Genomic DNA, 21,527 nt, shown 5'->3' on the forward strand with positions numbered 1-21,527 from the left:
GCTTGCGCTCTTTTTTATAGCCCGTAGGTGGGCGGGACAAAGCCGGAACGAAAAGTGCGTGTTTTCGCCATCGGTGCGCGCTGTGACGGCTGGGCTTGAGTGTGGCGCTTCCTCTTCTTAACTCGGTTCACTTTTCACTCGGTGAGTAGGTTCGATTTGAACCAGATTGAGCGGTGGCTGGTGAGAGGGGAATGAGTGGCGGAAAGTTTTGCATTTTTTCTTGGAGTAGGTACGTGGGAACGCTATGGAGATGCCGGTTGGTTTTCCTGTTGGATTCTGAGTTTGCGGGTCGCAGGAGCCTAAATGGCCCTGGGCCCATGTACTGTCCCACGGCCTCGCGAAAAGCAAGTGGTCGACCGGATGCTGTTTCCCAGTTCGCGAGCCCCTCGGTTTGTTGAGCCCGACTCTTGGAGCCCGACGGCCGGGCCGCCTAGGCGCGAGAGCTAGTGAGGAAGGGGATTCAGGTTGGTTTGAGCAGTTTCTTTGCTTCTGTTTTACTATTTCGGTTTCCCACTGGGGGTCAGCGTAACTTGATTTTTGTTAACCAAGATAAAATCTTACTTAATTGCATTTTAGAAGGCAAAACTTCCAGGGTTGGCAGTTAAAAAAATCTACCGTTTTACCAAAAGCTGTAATTTTGCAACCATGTTTTGATCACCACCTAGCCACAGCGGCCAGTTCTGTGTCTTTTTGCCAGGAGGCGCGGATGAGGAGGAGGACTGCCCATTACTTGATAGGCATGAGGAATTACAAGAAGAGACATTTATTGCCTTCAGAGATCTCGGTTTATTGAAAGGGATATTCTGTGTTGTGCATTTTCAGTTGTGTTTCCCCTCCATTTGTTGTTAAATAGATTTTTTTTAATTAAAAAACTATTCAGACATTAACTGGGAGCGGAAAATCTCCTTGATAGCCTTCCCCGCAAGGGTATGTTAACATTTGCTTACTGATAGCCTTCCAGAGATTTTCTCTATATACACACATTCTTTTTTTTTCCCCTTTTTTAATGGAAAAGGGATCATATTCCTCATGACGTATGTATTCTTCTTTTGCATCGGTGCAACAGAAGTTATTGTACAGTAGAAGATGGTATAGTTACTTCAAGGTCCAAGAGTTGTGTGCCTTATTATTAACAATAGTCTTTACTTTTTATTAGAACTTACAACTTTTGACTGTTACTCCTTCTGAAGTCGGTGAATTAAACTTAGTTCAACAAAAACCGAGTGTGTGCCTAGTCCATGACATGTGCTGTTTTAGGTATATAGTTGGGATACCTCTGTGAAGAGACAGGGCAGACCAAAAACAAAATAAAATATAAAAATTATTGTCCTTGTGGAATTAACATGTTTCTGGGTGGAGACAGACAGTAAACAACAAACCTAATAAACTGTGTTAGAAGAAAAGTGCTATGGAAAGAAAATCAAGGGAAGTAAAAAGTCTGACAGTTTGGGGGTCCATCAGAATATTGAATAATGGAATAAGGGTAGGCCCCACTGAAAAAAGATTTGAGCCAAGAATTGAAGGAACTAAGAAAATTAAGTATGAATATCAGGAGCATTCCAGGAGAAAGAACAGTCTGTCCAAAGGAGCATGGCTGCCTGGCAACTTGGAGGACCTGTAAGGAGGCCAGTGTGTGTATTAATTAAGAGTGATTGGAGATGAAGTCCTAGAGGTGGGGGTTAAGGACTGGCTGTCACTCTCATGCATTAAAGCTTTTGGGTATTTAATAAATTAACTTTTTTATTTTAGAATAATTTTGGGTTTATGGGAAAGTTGTGAAGATAGTACAGAGTTCCTATATACCCCACACCTGATTTCCCCTTTTATTAGTATCTTACATTAGTATGGTACATATGTGTTATAATTGATGAGTCACTACTGATGCATCATTAACCAAAGTTCATACTTCGTTCAGATTTCTTAGTGTTTACTAGATGTCCTTTAACTGTTCCAGAATCCCATTTAGTTGTCATGGCTCCTTAGGCTCCTCTTGACTATGGTAGTATCTCACTTTCCTTGTTTTTGGTGACCTTGAGAGTTTTAAGGCACTCAGGTATTTGACGAGGTACTGGTCAAGTATTTTTCACAATGTCCTTCAAATGGAGTTTGATGTTTTTCTCTCAGCCTGGTGTTAGGGGTTTTGGGGAAGAAAACCACAGACAAGAAGTGCCATTCTCATTCCATCGTATCAAGTGTGCATGCTATCAACTTGACTTTTATAACAGTTGATATTAACCGTGATCACCTGGCAGACATAGTGTTTGTGAGGTTTCTCTAGTACAATGTTATTTTCCCCCTTTCTATACTGTACTCGGGGAGCAAGTTATTAAGCATAGCTTATACTTAAGAGATGAGTGGTTTTTCTCCACCTGTTTGAGAGGGAAGTATCTGCATAAGTTATTTGAAATTCTCTAAGGGAGATTTGTTCTCTCCCATTAATTTACTTCTTCATTTATATGAGTATGGAAATGGTTATTTTATAGTTTGGATTATAAGCCAATACTTTGTTACTTACTTTGTTGCTCATATTGGTCCAGCTTTAGCCACTGGAAGCTCTTTTCCTATGTCCCTTTGACATGCTCCGATCATTTTGATTTTCTGATTGGTTCCTTTCTAGTGCTACAAGATGCCCTTGTTTGTATATTTCCTGCTGTAGCCCTCCAATCAGCCATTTTATCTTTTATTAGAGAATGCCAAGATCAGGGTGCTGGGTATGCTCATTGCTACTGGGATGCCATTGCTTTTTGGTCTTTTTAGCTAACAGCTAACCCACATGTACATACGTGCCTGTGATTATTTCTTTATCTATCACTATATTTAGCTAAACATGAGCTCAAACTCTAATCTGTGTCATTGGATCACATGTATTTATTCTGGCTTTTTCCTCTTGTTTATATGTTACTTCTTAATCCAATGGTGAGAAAGGCTGGCTCACTGGAAGGTTTTGAGAAAAGGAGTTGACATGATCTGATTTAGGATTTTATTTTATTTTATTTTATTTTTTTTTAAAGACTTTATTTATTTATTTGACAGACAGAGATCACAAGTAGGCAGAGAGGCAGGCAGAGAAAGAGGAAGGGAAGCGGGCTCCCTCCTGAGCAGGGAGAGAGCCTGATGCGGGGCTCGATTCCAGGACCCTGGGATCATGACCTGAGCTGAAGGCAGAGGCTTTACCACTTAGCCACCCAGGTGCCCCTCTGATTTAGGATTTTAATTAGATGATTGCTGCCATGGAGAAGAGATCTTAGGGAAGTTAGAATGGAAGCCAGAAGGCCATTGAGGAGGCTTTTGTTGACATTTAAGTGATAAGAAAAAAAGTAACAAAGTGTGAAGCCGGATGAGTTGGATTAGTATATTGTTTAACTTGGGAGGAAGTATGTTAAAGTAAATACTTTTTCATAACCTATTTGATTGAAGGGTGGGAGGATTAAATAAGCATCGCTTCTAAGGAAAATTTAGCATCTCTTCTAAGAGCCTTGATACAAAATACATATATAAACAACCAGCCAAGCAGTGGCTGATGATTTGAACTAGATGCTGATTTGAACTAGAAATTGATATGCTGTGTGATAGTGTTTGAGGTCTGAAGTAGGAATGACAGTCAAGGTATTTTGATGTACTTCTGAATTCTGAGTTGAGCAGATCATAGCTCTAACCCATTATTTGATTCAGACATTCAGAAACAAACACTGGATGCTTACTGTTCATCAGATACTGTGCTAGATACTGAGAGTAGAAAGTGAACAAGACAAAATTCTGCTTTCATGGTTCTAAGGATTTGGTAGTTAACTCTTCTAAAACTGAATACGTAATTAATTTTGAGAGACTGGTTCAGTAGCTAAAAATTTTTCTGAAGTCTGGCTCTTAATGGGACAGCTTGCATTGATTCCCACAACTTCATTGCTTTGTCCACATCACAGGAAAGACTTGCAGAGCTTGAATGAGTCAGAATCTGGTGGATTCACTGAAATACAGCATTATATCCTATTTTGGTGTGTTAGAGTATTCTTATTACGGTTTTGTAATAATTTAATGTTTTTGTTATAGTAAAAGCTACCATTTATTGAGGGCTTCTTATGTGCTAGATACTGTTTTAGGAGTTTTAGAATAACTCATTTGCAAGTTAGGTATTATATTCTTTCTTTTGGGAAAAAATTGAAGCACACAAATTAAATAACCTATCCAAAATATACATGTACTTCATAAACCTAATCTTCTCTGTTTTCAGTATATATCAGTATAGTAGTTGTAACTATTTGTGTCTAAATTAACATAACTTCACATCATAGAAATTTAAGAATAGTTTAAAAATACAAATAAGCAAAAAAGGAAGTTATGGTTTGCTTTTTATCAGAAAGGGGTTATGATTTAGTGAAAATGCACTGGACTAGGAACTAGAATTGGGCTCCAGACCATATACTCCTTGGATTGCTGGATACCCTTGGGTAAATGATTGATATTTCATTTTCCACACAAGAAGATTGTTCATTCTAGTTGTAGGAGTCAGGATTTCTTCAGTCCCTTCTAGCCCTTCCATTTTCTGATTCTATAACAAAGCATTCTTTGTGCTCATTGTTGAAGAAGATTTTTAAATAATAATAACCTCCTTTACCCATTTTTATTGAGTCAGCTTAGGTTCTAACTCATCTGGCAAAAATGGGATGTGGTTAATGTATAGTTATTACCTATGGTTTTGCTGAACTCCAAGTAACATATTTGTTATAACTTAATTCTTACCTTTATTTTATTAAAATAATAAGATTTCACTGTGAAACTTAAATCAAGTTTATAATTAACTTGATTTCCAAGTTAATTAACTGTCAATTTCCAAGACACATTTGACCCATGGATCTATTTCTGCTTGTTGTAGCCTCAGAAGAAAACCGTCACCACACTCATGGCGGGGATTTTGTGCTCAATAGTTCAGAGGGCCCCAGGCAGACTCCAAGTAAGTATTCAAGTTTTCTCTCTCTCTCTCTCTTTTTTTTTTAATTCCTTAATAACTGTTTCTTTCTCTTTTGTAATTAACAAAACAGGCAAGTTAAACTGCACAAATTCATATATATATATATATATATATATATATATATATATATATAAAAAAATGTTGAGGGTCAGTTTTATTTATGATTTATCTGCTGTTTTATCACTAAGGAATTGACATCACAAAAGGTCTTTTCCTAGAGAACATGCTGGTAAAAAATGTCCAATGTTGATTTCCCCTTAATCTTTTTAAAAGTTTAAGAGTTTATTGTCTTCAGTTATGAAAACATTATGTTTTCAATCATAGAAAAATAAAAAACTATGGAAGAGCAGAAAGAAGAAATGTACTCTCCAGAAACCATTTATGCGTATATTTTCATGTATTTCCTTCTAGTCTTTCTTACAGAAATTAAGCAGCTCAGCCTAATCTGTTCATGAGGGCCAGAGTCTAGATACAGGTGTGCTGCTGGCTATAGATAATAATGTTAGGTGCTTTACATACATTACCTTAACCTTAGGTTAGTGTAAGGACCTATTTAGAAACTGTCCCTGCTCCCCTTCCCCCAAGGGATTTACTTGGAGACAAGTCCTGGAAACCAGCTTCAGGTAACAAAGCCCAGATACAAAGGGGGGTCAGGCCAGGTGGAGACATCCCATCAGTGGGGGTTGCATACTGTCTCCCTGGTTACCAAGGAGTATGGGCCGCGCCCTTTGGGCGCCAATCCCAGTCAAGGTGTAATAGGCTGGTTCAAATGTCTACTAGGGTAAATTGTAATTCATTTGGTCACCTAGCATCACTGTGGAGTTTCCTGTGTGTGTTACAATCTCATCGGCCACCTGTGCGTGGCCAGGCCCAACCGCATGGCCTTTGTCCTTAAAAGCTAGTCTGAAACAGAAGGGTCGCCCTCTCTTGTAAGAGGTACAGCCCCGAACGTTCGGTTAGATTCTTGATGCTTGGCTCGAAATAAAGCTTTGCTTGACCTTCGCTTTGTATCAGTCTCGCTCCTTTAATCGTGGACCCATTATTGGGGCATAACAATTAGTCCTGTGGTGTTAGTATTATTTCCTTTTGAAATAGCTGAGGCAGTTGATTCTCTGAGAGGATAAGTGTCTCATTTCTTACAGATGATAAGCGCAGAATCAGAATTAGAAGCCCATATTTTTCCTTTCCATCTCTCATTCACTCCTACTTACTCTTTAATTATGTATGGATCTCTGCAGGACAGAGAAGGCATGAAGAGAGTGAATATTGCCCATCCAGAGAGGAGTTTCCAGATATGAAGCATTGGCAGTGAATCCTTTCACTTTAGCCAATTGAAAGCAACAGGACTGAAGATTGCTGAAGGGGAAAAAGAGATAGGAACTAGGAGTGATGACATTATAGGGATTAGAAAGAAAACCATAAACTCATTTCTTTTTACAGAGTATTGTTGAAGATTATTATTCCACATTGTATAGAGCAGGAGTTGGAAACCACCGTCTGCAGATTGAATTCAGTCGACCACCTACTTCTGTAAATCAGGCTTTATTGGAAGTAGCCACGCCCACTTATTTACATACTGTTCGGTTTGCTTTTGTCCCCCATTAGCAGAGTTGAGACTTGGCAGTGGAAACCATGCAGCCCCAAAGCTGGAAATAACTTCCTGTTTGATCCTTTACAGAAAAATATTGCACCCCTGGTCAGGAAGTCTCTATTTCACTCATATGTGGAATTTAAGTTACAGAACAGAAGAACATAGAGGAAATGAGAAAAGAGGGGCAAACCAGAAAACAGACTCTTAACTCTAGAGAACAAACTGAGGGGTTACTGGAGGGGAGGGGTTGGGCTACATGGGTGATGGGAATTAAGGACACTTGCAGTGTGTACCAGCTGTTGTAAGTAAGTGAGGAATCACTAAATTCTACACCTGAAACTAAGAGTACACTATGTTAACGAACTGGAATTTAAATAAAATCTTGGAAAAAAACCAGAAAATCTGTATGTGCTTTTTGCTTTCTAATGTTAGTGGTAAGATGAATATATTCTTTCAGCTAAGGGGCTGAGATAAATGTTTGATAATTACAGGTTAGGTAAAAACAGACTTGTCACCTAAAAATTGGTAGGTATGGATTTCTGCACTAGACAGAGTTCTTTAAAGAAATGTTTTATATCATGTTTTAGATGATGACAAAAGGTATGGAGTCTCTTATTTACATGGATTGGATTCGTCACAAATTTACCAAGTCAAGAATTCCAGATAAAGTAAGAATAAGGGTTGGGAGAGGGGGGTGAACGTTACTATTTTTTTAAGCAGGTGATGTTTTAAAAGGTACCTGCTTTTGTAATATTGAAAACTTTTATGTTAAGTAATTTGTGGAGGTTGGTGGTAGGGTAGAGTTTAAACAAAACATGGTAGAATTTATCTAAATAAAGATTTTTTTTTATCTTTTTAAATGTACTACTGGCCTTTGTAGTAGTAGGTTTTTATCATTCTGGAATCTCTTTATTCCTGCTTATGGTTTTTTGCCTTAATATTTTGTGTTTTCGTATTACCATTGTCCTCAGAAAACAGTGAGTCTTCTTCCTGCTCAGACATATGGCTCTGTGTTCACTTCTATATCGAATATTGCAACTTGGGATCTTTGAGTTTTCTCTGCTAGATTTATCTGTACATACCATTCTTTCGGAAAATACAAGCTACATTGCTTTTCGTGTTTTTTTTCCCTACATTAGCCATACAGAACCACTTGATTTTCCCAAGTATTCCATGCTCTTTACACTGTTTCTTTCTTTCTTCTCTCCTTCTCTTTGCCTGCCCCATCCTCTGTCTTCCACCATTCTTCTCACCCTGGGTCTCTTCAAAACACCTAGAAAATCCAAACAAGCAATAACAACTGAAAAGCATACTTAATCCCACCTACCACAGCTACCACATCCTTTTCTGTTTTATATTTTTAAAGATATGAATCATCTCATGTATAATGTTTTTCTAGTTGCTTTCTTCATTTAGCAATATAGTGGGAACCTCTTAGCAGATAAGTTTCTGCAATATTATTTTCATGATTGAATTATATGCCCCTTTTTTTGACAGAGAGAGACATAGTGAGCGAGGAAACACAAGCAGGGGGAGTGGAAGGGAGAGAAGCAGGCTTCCTGCTGATCAGGGAACCCGATGCGGGGCTTAATCCCAGGACCCTGGGATTGTGGCCTGAGCCGAAGGCAGATGCTTAACGACTGAGCCACCCAGGTGCCCCTGAATTATACGCTTTTTGATTAAAGTGCCATCTTTTGTGCGTGTGATTCCCAGGAGGTATGATTCTTAATCTAGTATCTTTGAAACCTTTACAGGTACCTAAGAGTGTGTGTGTGTGTGTGTGTGTGTGTGTGTGTAACATGATTTCTTAGAATCAGTATTTATGTAATGTATCGTAAATACAAACCTGTGTATTTTGGTACAGATGAAACAAATCCAAGAGCCTACTACAGGGGTGCCCGGGTGGCTTAGTTAAGTGTCTGACTTCGGTTCAGGTCATGATCCTGGGGTCCTGGGGTTTCAGTCCTGTGTCATGCAGGGGGTCTGCATCTCTTTCCCTCTTCCCTTTCTTTCTGCTCATGCTCTCTATCTCTTCTTTTTCTCTCAAATAAAATCTTTTTTTAAAAAAATCCTATTACACATGGTTGTATGGATTTTATTTTTTATTATTATTTTTTTGTTTAAAAATGTTTTGTGGCCATTCTTCAAAGTTAGTAGCTGCTAAGATAGTAGACCTTATTTTAATGGCAGCATTGTATCCTATTGGATACATCATTATATAGTTGTATCATATTTTGTTCGGTTTTGTTATTGTTAGTTTTATTTAGAATGTATATATTGTAATTCATACAGTTATCCTATGAGGAACATGGATGTGACCTTTAAATTTTTCAGTATTACAAATAGTATTACCATATACGTCCTTATTCAGTACATTTTATGTACGTAGGGAAGTTTTCCATAGGATAGCTTACTGGAACTTTTTGATTCTTAGAGAATCAGTTCTGTGGACCCATTTCTAATCCTTCATAGGGAATCATTTGTACTCTCCTGGTGCTTTGTACATACTTTTTAATGATCCTCATGTGTTACTGTTATTGTAAGCTTATCTTTGTTCCCCTGCTTGAATAGGGTGGAGGATGCAGCTGTGCTGAGCTTTTTTAGTGCTAATACAGTCTCCAGGCATTTGAACTTTTTAGTGTCCTTTGATTGCTCCTGCTTCAATCTTAAAGCAATCTTTGTGCGATATTTTTTTCAGAGTATGAAATTATTAGACTTAGTCTATCTAAGTAATCAAATGGGTATAAATGTTCAGTTTGAGGCTAGGATTACAGAAAGATTTGGGATGAGATCATTATGTGGTCATTTTTTTTTTTTTAAGAAAAAAAGATACTTAGACACATAGATACATAGAAGTTGAAATACATACATACATACATAGAAGTTGAAAATTTACCATTTATAATTTTTCCTTCTTAGGTATTTCAGCCTTCACCTGCAGATCATGAAAAATATGGTGGGGATCCACAGCATCCTCATAAACTGCATATTGTTACCAGAATAAAAAGTACAAAAAGACGTCCATATTGGGAAAAAGATACAATAAAGATGCTTGGACTAGAAAAAGTATGCAACTATTTAAGTCATCTTATGAGAGGTTTAAATTTGCTTTAAAGTTTATAATTCTTAAACTTTAAGGTGTATTTTTACTATTTCTTTTGTTTAAATATATTATTTAGTGTAATTTATTTGAAACTTTGATTTAGACATAATAGGCCTTCATTTTCACATTTTGCTGAAATATGGGACCATCTGTTCTGAATCCAATCCATTACATGGTTTCCTTTCTCTGTAGGCACATACTCCTCAAGTTCACAAGAATATCCCTTCAGTGAATGCAAAACTGAAAGTGGTTAAACATTTGATAAGGTTTGTTGTTTGCTACTTCAGCATTTTTTTAAAAATGTGTTACCTGGTATAATTCTAAAAGCATTTCTTTATGTTATAGGATCAAGCCCCTGAAGTTACCCCAAGGACTTCCAGCAGAGGAGGACATGTCCAACACGTGCCTCAAGAGCACTGGGGAATTAGTGCGGTGGCATCTAAACCCCATAAACCAAGAAGCAGTTAAGTCCTAAGGCTGGAGCAGTTTCATATTAAGAAATGTAAATCATTGTGTTCTCATTAAAATATATTTTAAATACTAGTCCTTTTCACTGGCTAAACATGGTGTGATTCTTCCTTATATAGGCTTGAGATTCAGTGCAGAGGACTGTAGTGGAAGGGAGGGGAAACTGAAGGGAAAGAAATCAGGGAGACAACCCATGAGACTCTTAACTCTAAGAAACAAATGGAAGGTTGCTGGGAGGGAGCTGGGTAGGGAATGGGGTATCTGGGTGATGGGCATTAAGGGGGGGCATGTGATGTAATGAGCCACTGGTGTAATATGCAGCTGATGAAGAACTGAACTCTGCATCTGTACATCAATGACGTACTTTATGTTGGCTAATGGAATTTAAATTCTATTTTATTTTTTTTTAAAGATTTTATTTATTTATTTATTTGACAGAGAGAGATCACAAGTAGGCAGAGAGAGAGAGAGAGAGGAAAGCAGGCTCCCTGCTGAGCAGAGAGCCCGATGTGGGACTCGATCCTAGGACCCTGAGATCATAACCTGAGCCGAAGGCAGCAGCTTAACCAACTGAGCCAGGTGCCCTGGAATTTAAATTTTAAAAAAAGATTTATTTATCTATTAGAACAGGGAGGAAGGGCAGAGGGAGAGAGAATCTCAAGCAGACTCCCCATTGAGCATGGAACCCAACAAGGTACTCAATCCTTTGACCCTGAAATCATAACCTGAGCCAAAACCAAGAGTCAGATGCTCAACCAACTGCTTCACCCAGGCACCCCAGGTATCATTAATTACTTAGCTTGAACAGTTCTAATTCAACAGTTATTGAATATCCTATAAGTGTAAATCCTAGAGGGGCTATAAAGCCAAAGGACACTAAACAACTTCAGGGAGCTCATTCTCATTAGAGAGACCTCTGTGCTACAACAAAATGTGTCCTTGCTGCAGGCAGGTTGAGGATAGCTGTGTAAGTAAAAGCTCATCACTGCCAGGTTTTTGTTTTGTTTTGTTTTGTTTTTGCCATTTCTTTCACTGTACTAATATTAGTGTTGTTTAAAATGGGGAAAAGAACATTAGTTAATTTTTACCCAAAGAGTCTAATAAACTTTTTTTTTAAAAAAATGATTTATTTATTTGAGAGAATATGAGCCACAGGAGAGGGGCAGAGGAAAAGAGAGAATCCTTAAGAGAGAGAATCCCTAAGCAGTCTCCTTGCTGAGTGCAGAGCCCAATGTGGGGCTTGATCTTACGACACTGAGATCATGACCTGAGCTGAAATCAAGAGCTGGATGCTCAACAAGCTGAGTCACCCAGGCACCCCTGGCTCTAACGTTAAGGACCATACCAGTTCTCTCATTCTCCTCTAACCCTCAGCTTAGGCACAGAGATACCTGCTGAGGGCAGATCACCTGGCCACTGGCTCCTTAGTGCATTTTGCTCCAAAGCCATGCTCCTGCACTCTGATGCAGCTGCCCTTCAGGGTCAAACCTGCATCTTCCCCAGAGGATCAGTGCAGATCCCCACCATGCCAGATCCCTAAAGTTTAGAATTTTAAACTTAGCCATCCTGACTGGGATAGAGCCCGAAGTACACTATGCTGCTCAAGTGGGCAAGCAACCGAGACACAGTGAAAACAGCGACCTGAAAAACACCTACAACACACAATGATAAATTATTTGCTCAGGGACTGCTTCCCTGATAGCAGTGAGCATGTACTCTCTTTTCCAGGAATAAAGGAGCTAGCTTCCCCACACCTAAACATAAACCATCTTCGGTTAACAACACAATATTGGATGCTTAAATTGCTTACACAAAAACCTGCTGCCCTGGCCTCTGCTGTTACTGCTTTCCCCAGGCAAGTGTGTCTGAGAACCAGCACATTGGCCCCTCCCTCAGAAGACCAGCACAAACACCTGCGTATACCAAGTCTAGTGATCATAGGGTACTGTGAAAATTCAGCTCTAGTGGGAATAGCTTCATGTCTCTTTTAACAAGCAGACCAGAGTACACCTAGTTAATACTCTGGCCAAGGTCCAAACAAACCACTGCAGACAAAAGCCCTGCAGAGGACTGACCTGAGGGAGAGAGGAACTGTAACACAGCAGCAGAGTACACACAGCATACACACACAGAGACATTTCCTAAAGCACCAGATCCCTGAACATTATATGACCTCTTTATAAAGCTATTACTGTCAGGAGCAGGGAACATAATAGGCTTCCTAACACACAGTAGAAGACAGAGACCTATACAAAGTGGCAAGATGGGGGAATTTATCCCAAAAGAAAGAACGACCAGGGTTCTAAAGATACAAGTAATACGCCTGATCTAGAATTTAAAACATAAGGATACAAGCTGGACTTGAGAAAAGCATAGAAGACATGAGGGGGCCCCTTTAACACAGAGATAAAAGAGCTTAAGACCCATCAGACCAAAATGAAAAATGCAATAACTGAGATTCAAAACTGACTGGATATAATGACCACAAGGATGGAAGAAGCAGAGGGATGAATAAGTGATACAGAAGATAGAATTATGGAAAATAAACTGATCAAAAGAGAAAGGAAAATCTTGGATCAGAAAGTGGAATTGGGGAACTCAGTGATTCCATGAAACATAGTAACATTTCTATCATAGGAGTCCCAGAAGAAGAAAATAGAAAAAGGGAGCAGAATGTTTATTTGAGGAAATTATAGCTGGAAACTTCCCTAATCTGGGAGAGAAAGCAGGCTTCCAAATACAGGAAGCACAGAAAACTCACATCAGAATCAAAAGTAGGCCAATCCCAAGACATACAGATAAATTTGCAAAATATAAAGAAAAAATCCTAAAAGCTGCAAGACAAAAGAAGTCCCTAACTTACAAGGGAAGACAAAGGTAGCAGCAGATCTTTCCACAGAAACTTGGCAGGCCAGAGAAGACACATTTTAGACAAAGACACCTGCAAATTGAAAGTGAGGGAAGGGGGTAACAGTTTACGTGGCAATGGATGTCCAAAGAAAGCCAGAGTAACAATACTTCTATCAGACAAACTAGGCTTTAAACCAAAGACTGTAATAAGAGATGAAGAACAGCACTGTATCATAATAAAGGGGTCATTCCCGGGCACCTGGGTGGCTCAGTTGTTATGTGTCTGCCTTCAGCTCAGTCATGGTATCAGGGTCCTGGGATTGAGCCCCGTGTCAGGCTCCTTGCTCAGTGTGAAACCTCCTCCCACTCCCCCTGCTTCTGTTCGCTCTCTTGTTGTGTCTCTCTCTCTTAAATAAATAAAATCTTAAAAAAAAAAATAGAGGGGTCATTCCAACAAGAAGATCTAACAATTGTAAATATTTATGCCCCCAAATTGGGAGCACCCAAATATATAAAACAATAACATAAAGGAATTTATTGATGATACAATAATAGTAGGGGTCTTTAACACCCCAATTACATTAAAGAATGGGTCATCTAAGCAGAAAATCAACAAGGAAACAATGGCTCTGAATGACACACTGAACCAGATGGACTTAACAGTTTTATTCAGAACATTTCATCCTAAAGCAGTAGGATACACATTCTTTCCAAGTGCACATAGGACCTTCCTCAGAATAGATCACATATTAGGTCACAGGTCAGGCCTCAATTAATACAAAAGTATTAAGGACACACCATGCATATTCTCCAGCCACAATGCTATGAAACTTGGGTCAACCACAAGAAAAAAAATTGGAAAGACCACATATACACGGAGGCTAAAAAACATCTTACTGAAGAATGAATGAGTCAACTAGGAAATTAAGAAATTAAAAAAAAAAACATGGAAATAAATGAAAATGAAAACACAACAGTCCAAAACCTTTGGGCTGCAGCAGTCCTAATGCAGCAGAAGTAGTCATAAGAGAGTAATATAGGCCTACCTCAGAAAAGCAAGAAAAATCTCAAAAACAATCTAACCTCACATCTAGAGGAGCTAGAAAAAGAACAAATGAAGGCTAAAGCCAGCAGAAGAAAGGAAAAGCAGAGCTGCAGGCATCACAATTCTGGACTTCAAGTTATATTACAAAACTATATATAGTTATCAAGACAGTATGGTATTGGCACAAAAACAGACATAGATCAATGGAAGAGAAGAGAAAACCCAGAGATAAACACAACTATATGATTAAACAATCAAATGTTTTAAATGATTTTTTAATTTTTAAATTGAAGTATAATTGACATATAACATTGTGTAACTTTAAGGTGTACCATGTGTTCATTTGATACATTTATATATTGTCATACTGTTGCCTATTGTATAATGTCCTATGATTACCACTGTAACATTAGCTAACACCTATGTCATGTCTCATTAAGTATCATTTTGTGTGTGTGTGGTGGAAACAATAAAGATCTAGAACTCTAAGCAAGTTTGAAGTTTAAAATACAATCTTGTTGACTAATCCCTATGCCTTTGTTCTTCAGAATTTACTTATCTACCTATTCCCAGTTTGTACCCTTAAACAATGTGTCCCCAATTCCTCCACTCCCCAGTCTCTGGTAACCATCATGTTACACTCTATTTTTATGAGTTTGGTTTTTTTAGATTTCACATTTAAAAGACAGTATTTGTCTTTCTCTGCTGACTTATCTCATTTAGCATAACACCCTCAGGGTCCATCCTTGTTGTTGCAAATGGCAGGATTTCTTTTTTTTTCCCCTCATGGCTAAAGAATATTCCATTATATATATACACCACAACTTCTTGATCCATTCATCTGTCGATAAATATTTAGGTTGTTTCCATATCTTGACTATTGCAATTAATGCTGCATATTAACACAGGAGTGCATATATTTCTGGTATCCTGCTTTCAGTTCCTTTGGATATATACAGAAGTGGGATTTATAGTAGTTTTATTTTTAACATTTTAAGGAACCTCCATACTGTTTTCCATAGTAGCTGAACCAATTTGCATTCCCATTTCTTGAGGTTCATCGTCAATGAATAGTAATATTTTCTGGGATTTTTTTAAAAGATTTTATTTTTAAGTAATCGCTACAGCCAATGTGGGGCTCACACTCACAACCTCAAGAGTCACGTGCTCTGCCAACTGAGCCAGCCAGGATCCCCAGTAGTAATATTTTGAAAGGAATCTTTTTTTTTTTTTTTTTTCCTGACCAGTAGGTCTCAATCATGGGCCTAAAATATGCAGTGAACTATATTGTAAACAGATGCACTGTCATCCAGGCCTTGTCATTCCATTTATGGAGAATAGGGAGAGTAGATTTAGCATAATTCCTAAGGGCCCTAAGAATCTCAGTTTTCAGAATGATAAATGTTAGCAAGTGAAATCCAACAACATATAAAAAGAATTGTACACCATGACCAAGTGGGATTTACAGATACACAAGGCTGGTTCAACATTTGAAAAAAATTTTATTATTATTATTATTATTCTTTTATTATGTTAGTCACCATACAGTACATCATTAGTTTTTGATGTAATGTTCCAAGATTCATTGTTTGCATATAATATGTACCCTCCTTAATACCCATCACTGGGCCAACCCATTCCCCAACCTCCTCCCCTCTAAAACCCTCAGTTTGTTTCTTGGAGTCCATAGTCTGTCATGGTTCGTCTCTCCCTTCGATTCCCTCCTCTTCATTTTTACCTTCCTTTTCCTAATGTCCTCCATGCTATTCCTTATGGTCCACAAGTAAGTGAAACCATATGCTATTTGACTTTCTTTGCTTATTTCACTCAGCAAAATCTCCAGTCCCATCCATGTTGATGCAAAAGCTGCATTCGTCCTTTCTTATGTGTATATGGGCCATATCTTCTTATCCATTCATCTATTGAAGAACATCTCTGTTCTTTTCACAGTTTGGCTATTGTGGAGGTTGCTGCTATGAACATTGGGGAGCATATGGCCCTTCTTTTCACTACATCTGTATCTTTGGGCTAAATACCTAGTAATGCAATTGCTGGGTCATAGAGTAGTTCTATTTTTAATTTTTTGGGGAACCTTCACACTGTTTTCCAAAGTGGCTACACCAACTTGCATTCCCAACAGTGTAAGAGGGTTCTCCTTTTCAACATTTGAAAATTAATTAATGTAATTAATCACATCAACATGTTAAAGAAGAAAATCAATCATATTGATTGATGCAGAAAAATCATCCAAAAAATCCAATACACATCACAGGAAACACTCTTGGCAAACCAAGAATAGAGTGGAGCTTTCTCAACTTGATTAAAAAAACAGCCACAAAAAACATACATATTTGATGGTGAGAAACTCAAAACTTTCCCAGTAAGATCAGGAGCAGGCAAGGATATCCCCTTTCACTATTGCTTTTCAACATTGTACTGGAAGTCCTAGTTAATGCACTAAAAAGATAAAAGGTGTACAGAATGTGAAGGAAGAAATAAAGCTGTCTTTGTCTCAGATGACATGTTGTCTATGTAGAAAATCCTAAAGAATCAACTAAAATTTTCCTAAAATAAATTATCAATTATGGCAAGGTTTCAGCATACAAAATTAATATACCAAAGCCAATCGATTTCCTATATGCCAGCAATGAATAAAGTATAATTTGAAATTAAAAAGACATGGGGCACCTGGGTGGCTCAGTGGGTTAAGCCTCTGCTTTCGACTCAGGTCATGATCTTAGGGTCCTCAGATCAAGTCCCACATTGGGCTCTCTGTTCAGCAGGGAGCCTGCTTCCCCCTCTCTCTGCCTGCCTCTCTACTTGTGATCTCTCTTTCTCTGTCAAATAAATAAATAAATAAAATCTTATAAAAAAGACATTGCCATTTACATTGGCACTACACAAAAATGAAATACTTAGGTATAAATCTAATAAAATATGTATAATATCTTTATGAGAAAAACTACAAAACTCTTGTGAAAGAAAACAAAGAGAAGCTAAATCAGTAAAGAGATGTTTCACGTTTGTTAATGGGAAGACTCAATTTGTCAAGATGTCAGTTCTTCTCAACTTCATTTATAGATTCAAAGTAATCCCAATCAAAATCCCAGCAAGTTATTTGTTGAATATCAGCAAGCTGATTCTAAAGTTTATATGGACAGGCAAAGACCCAGGAATGGCCAACTCAACATTAAAGAACAAAGTTGGAGGGACTGATATTACCTGGCTTCAAGACTTACTACAAAACTACATTAATCAAAACAGTGTGGTATTTGAGAAAGAATGGACAAATAGATCAATGCAACAGGATAGAGACAGCTCAGAAATAGACACATAAATACAGTTAACCGGTCTTTGACAAAGAGGCAAAGGCAATACAAGGGAGCAAAAATCATGTACTCAAAAAATGGTGCTGGAACAATTGGACATCCACACCCAAAAAGAGAGAGAGAGAGAGATCTAGACACAGACTTTACACTCTTCACAAAAATTAAGTCCAAATGAATCTATACATCAATGCAAAGTGCAAAACTAAAACTCTTAGAAGATAACATAGGAGAAGATATCATGTGACCTCAGGTATATTGATGACTTTTTAGATACAACACCAAAGACATGATCCATGAAAGAAAACACTGATATGCTGGATTTCATTAAAACTAAAACCTTCTGTTCTGTCAAAGATAGTGTCGAGAGAATGACAAGACAAAACACAGACTGGGAGAAAATATTTGCAAAATACACATCTGATAAAGGACTATTATTCAAAACATACAAAGAATTCTTAAAAGCCAACAACAGGAAAATAAACAATGTAATTAAAAGATGTGTCAAAGACCTTAATAGCACTTCACCAAAAAAGATATGTGATGGGAAGTGAGCATCTGAAAAGATGTCCAACATCATATATCATTAGGGAATTGCAAGTTAAAATAAGATCTCTACATACCTACTAGAATGGCTGAAATCCAGAACACCAACAATATGAAATCCTGACAAAGATGTGGAGCAACAAAAGCTCTCACTCATTGTTAATGGGGAAAAATGGTACATCCAATTTAGAAGATAGTGTGGCAGTTTCTGAACAAAACATACTTTCCCAGGTGATCCAGCAATCATGGTCCTGGTATTTACCCAGATGAACCAAAAACTATGCCCACAGAAAAACCTGCATACAAATGTTTATAGCAGCTTTATTGATAATTACCAAAAATTGGGAGCCACCAAGATGTCTTCAGCAGGTAATGGAAAAATAAATTGTGGTATGTTTAGATAATGCAATATTATTCAGTGCTAAAAAGAAATGAGGTATAAAGCCTTGAAAAGATATGGAGGAAACTTGAATGCATATTACTAAATGAAGAAAGCCAGTCTAAAAAGACTACACACTGTATGTACACACTAAGACATTCAAGAAGAGGTAAAACTATTGAGACAATAAAATAATCAATGGCTGAGGGTAAGGCAGAGGGAAGGATGAATAGGAGTTTTAGGGGCAGTGAAACTATTTTGTATGATACTCTAATGATGGACACATGTCCTTATATATTTGTCAAAGTCCATTAAATGTACAACACCAAGAATGAACCCAATATAGACTATGGACTTCAGATGATAATGTGTCAGTTTAGGTTCTTTGATTATAACAAATATACCACTGTGGTGTTGGATATCGATATTGGGGGAAGCTGTGCACATGTGAGATTGGGGAGTAGATGGGAACTCTGGTACTTTTTCTGCTCAGTTTTTCTGTGAATCGAGAACTTCTCTAGAAACCAAAATTTATTAATTAAAAAATACTAACAGTTGTTTTTCTGGAAATTGACAAGCTAATTGTAAAATTTATATAAAAATTTAAGGAGAAAAACAAGGTTAGAAGACTTGTCTTACCAAGAACCAAGATCACAATTAAGCCTACTAACTCAGTTTCTTCTTAGTAGAAATAAGTAAACAATGAGCAGAAGAGAGAGATCAGAAATGGAGATGGTAATGCAGGACAGTGAGGGAAAGACGATCCTTTCAATAAGTGTTTTTGAAACAATTTTAGATATCTACAAAGAAAAATATTTAAATTGGATCTCTAAATCACACCACACCAAAAATCCAGTGTTTTATAAACCCACATGTGAAATACAAAGCAGGCATTCAGAAGTAAGGTAAGAGAATATCTTCATAATCTGATGATGGAAAATACTCCTTAAATGGGGCATGAGAAGTATTAAGAATAAGGAAATATTTATATAAGGTACTTAGAATAGTCAAAATCATGGAGACAGAAAGCAGAATGGTAATTGCCAGGTGCTGGGCAGGCTGGGGGTTATTGTTTAATGAGTATAGATTTTATAAGATGAATTAAGTTACAGAAATGGATGGTGATAATGATTGCACAACATTATGAATATATTTAATGCCTCTGAACTGTACACCTAAAAATGGTTACATGGTAAATTTTGTGTTATGTATTTTACCAAAATTTAAAAATTGAAAAAAATCAAGAAAAAAATTAAGCAGGACAATAAGTGCATAATTTAACATATGAATTGTAGGATTTGAATTTCCAGTGGGGTTTTTTTTTTTCCTTCATGAGACCTGGAATAAAATATTAATGAAACTTTATTTAAAAAAACTTTATAAAAACCAATTAAAATATCACTTTGGGTCCCATAAAAAGGGAATAGATTGATTCATTAGACTACAATAAAATATTTACTTACTTGTTGAAATACCTTCTTCTGTTCTGTGGCTAGTCTTTTTTTTAATAATTTATTGTGCTAAACAGGTTTGTTATTACACAAACTCTTCCATACGTATATTGATTCACAATTTTAAAAAGTTTTTTTTTTAAAGATTTTTATTTATTTATTTTGAGAGAGTGAGTGAGAGAGAGAGAGAAAGCACGAGAGGAGAGATGTCCGTGGGAGAAGCAGACTCCCTGGCCAGCAAGGAGCCCAATGTGGGACTCGATCCCGGAACTCCAGGACCATGACCTGAGCCGAATGCAGTTGCTTAACCAACTAAGCCACCCAGGTGCCCCTAAAACAGCTTTTTTTTTTTTAAAGAGAGGATTTTAGGGGTACCTGGGTGGTGCAGTTTGAGATTGAGCCCCGGTTGGGCTCCATGCTCAGCATGGAGTCTGCTTGAGATTTTTCTCTCCCTCTCCCTCTGCCCCTCCCACTTGTGTGCATGCATGCTCTCTCTCTCTAAAATAAATCTTTAAAAAAGTGGATTTTAAATTGAATACAAATAAACGTCCAGATGACAACTAAAAAGAAGTAACCGAGAGATAACTCCACTCTCTTTTGTATTCACTAGGCAGACAAACTAAGGGCTGCCTCACAGGCTATACCCACCCAGTGGGGCTGGCAAAGAAGAAAACTGCAGTCATTCATTTTACCTTTAGAGTCTTTGAACTTTCAGAGCTCCCTCTCTCCCAGGAATCCTGTGTCTTCATGACCCCCACCCTGCTTGCAAAGCTTTTCATTCTGGGGATGCTGCCACCATACCACCACCAATGACTGCTTAGTAATTTTTCAAATACTTTTTCCTTCAGTCTCCACAATACTCATAGTTAGTCTTATTAGGGCCATTAGTCATGTATGTCCCTTTAGCATAATGCAGAGGAAGTAAGGGAAGGAAGTTCCTCCATATCTGTGACCTCTAATAATGTTCTTAGCACTGATGCTTAAAGTCCTGTGAGGTATTGATTGCCAAGAAAGGAAAAGATGAGAATTTTTGTTGTTGTTGTTACTTTCAAAACTATTTATAAGACAATCTTTCTTCATTTTCCAGAGAGAGCTTAGTTTTTAGACAACAAAAAGAAGTGACATTGTACACACTGGAATGTAAATAGAGCCATTCATTATCACTGAAGAAGACATAGGCAAAAAAAAATTACAAAGAAAGTTGAGGATGACTGAAAGAATATTTAATGGAACCACATTTGAATCTAACATCTTTAATATTGTTCTTAGTATCAACTGGAAAAATAGACTGGGACAGTTCTATCATATTTAATTATTAATTCTAATAGATTATGGAAAAGCTTGGCATGGAAACCATGAGGCATAATGAGGCTTGTATTTATTTCCATATTGTTCTTACTACATTGTTAGGTCACAGAGGAAAGCAAGCAGTGTTGGAAGGTACCCCAGCCTCCAGCTATATCTAACCTTTGTGAAGCAGATGCTTTCAGTACCTTTCCCATATTCCTAAGAATTTCTGGATCCTCAGGTAATTTCCAACTGACATTATCTGCATTTCTGTGCTTACAATCTCTTTTCCTTGGAATCGCAGAAAAGTGTGCTGCCTATTTGCATGATGGAGCAGAGGAGCACAGAAGTAACGTGCCTTCCCCTAGCCCCCAAAAGGGAAATCCCCCAATCAATGACTCTTTAGAGTAGATGTATAAGTACCCCAGCTCCTTATCCCCTAGGTAAAATAATCCTGAACTCTATGTTTTGTACCATTTCTTGATGTTTGCTTGGAGGATTGAGCTCCAGTGCCC

At 37.6% G+C, this 21,527-nt stretch overlaps 1 protein-coding gene across 3 annotated transcripts; it reads left to right on the forward strand.

Moving 5' to 3' along the window:
* The first annotated feature begins 29 nt into the window (after positions 1–29).
* On the forward strand, positions 30–10,203 carry MRPL30 (mitochondrial ribosomal protein L30). Of its 3 annotated transcripts, none has more exons than XM_032352033.1 (6): positions 30–141; positions 4,871–4,948; positions 7,145–7,225; positions 9,477–9,623; positions 9,853–9,926; positions 10,006–10,203. In XM_032352033.1, exons 2-6 carry the CDS (start codon positions 4,898–4,900, stop codon positions 10,133–10,135), a joined length of 483 nt encoding a protein of 160 aa, XP_032207924.1. In that variant the 5' UTR covers positions 30–141; positions 4,871–4,897; the 3' UTR covers positions 10,136–10,203. The 3 variants fall into 3 exon arrangements, with proteins under 3 accessions (XP_032207924.1, XP_032207926.1, XP_032207925.1); XM_032352034.1 differs by lacking the exon at positions 30–141 and adding an exon at positions 153–464; XM_032352035.1 differs by lacking the exon at positions 7,145–7,225.
* Positions 10,204–21,527: the final 11,324 nt, after the last annotated feature.

This window comes from Mustela erminea, chromosome 7 (assembly GCF_009829155.1).
Source record: "Mustela erminea isolate mMusErm1 chromosome 7, mMusErm1.Pri, whole genome shotgun sequence".
NCBI classification, from domain to species: domain Eukaryota; kingdom Metazoa; phylum Chordata; class Mammalia; order Carnivora; family Mustelidae; genus Mustela; species Mustela erminea.

What these genes read in the sequence shown, in the direction of transcription:
- MRPL30 (XM_032352033.1), top strand. Translation starts at nt 4,898, where the DNA reads ATGGCGGGGATTTTGTGCTCAATAGTTCAGAGGGCCCCAGGCAGACTC. An exon ending in AGTCAAGAATTCCAGATAAA is followed by an intron (nt 7,226 to 9,476) that starts GTAAGAATAAGG and finishes TTTCCTTCTTAG; the next exon opens with GTATTTCAGCCTTCACCTGC. An exon ending in AGATGCTTGGACTAGAAAAA is followed by an intron (nt 9,624 to 9,852) that starts GTATGCAACTAT and finishes CTTTCTCTGTAG; the next exon opens with GCACATACTCCTCAAGTTCA.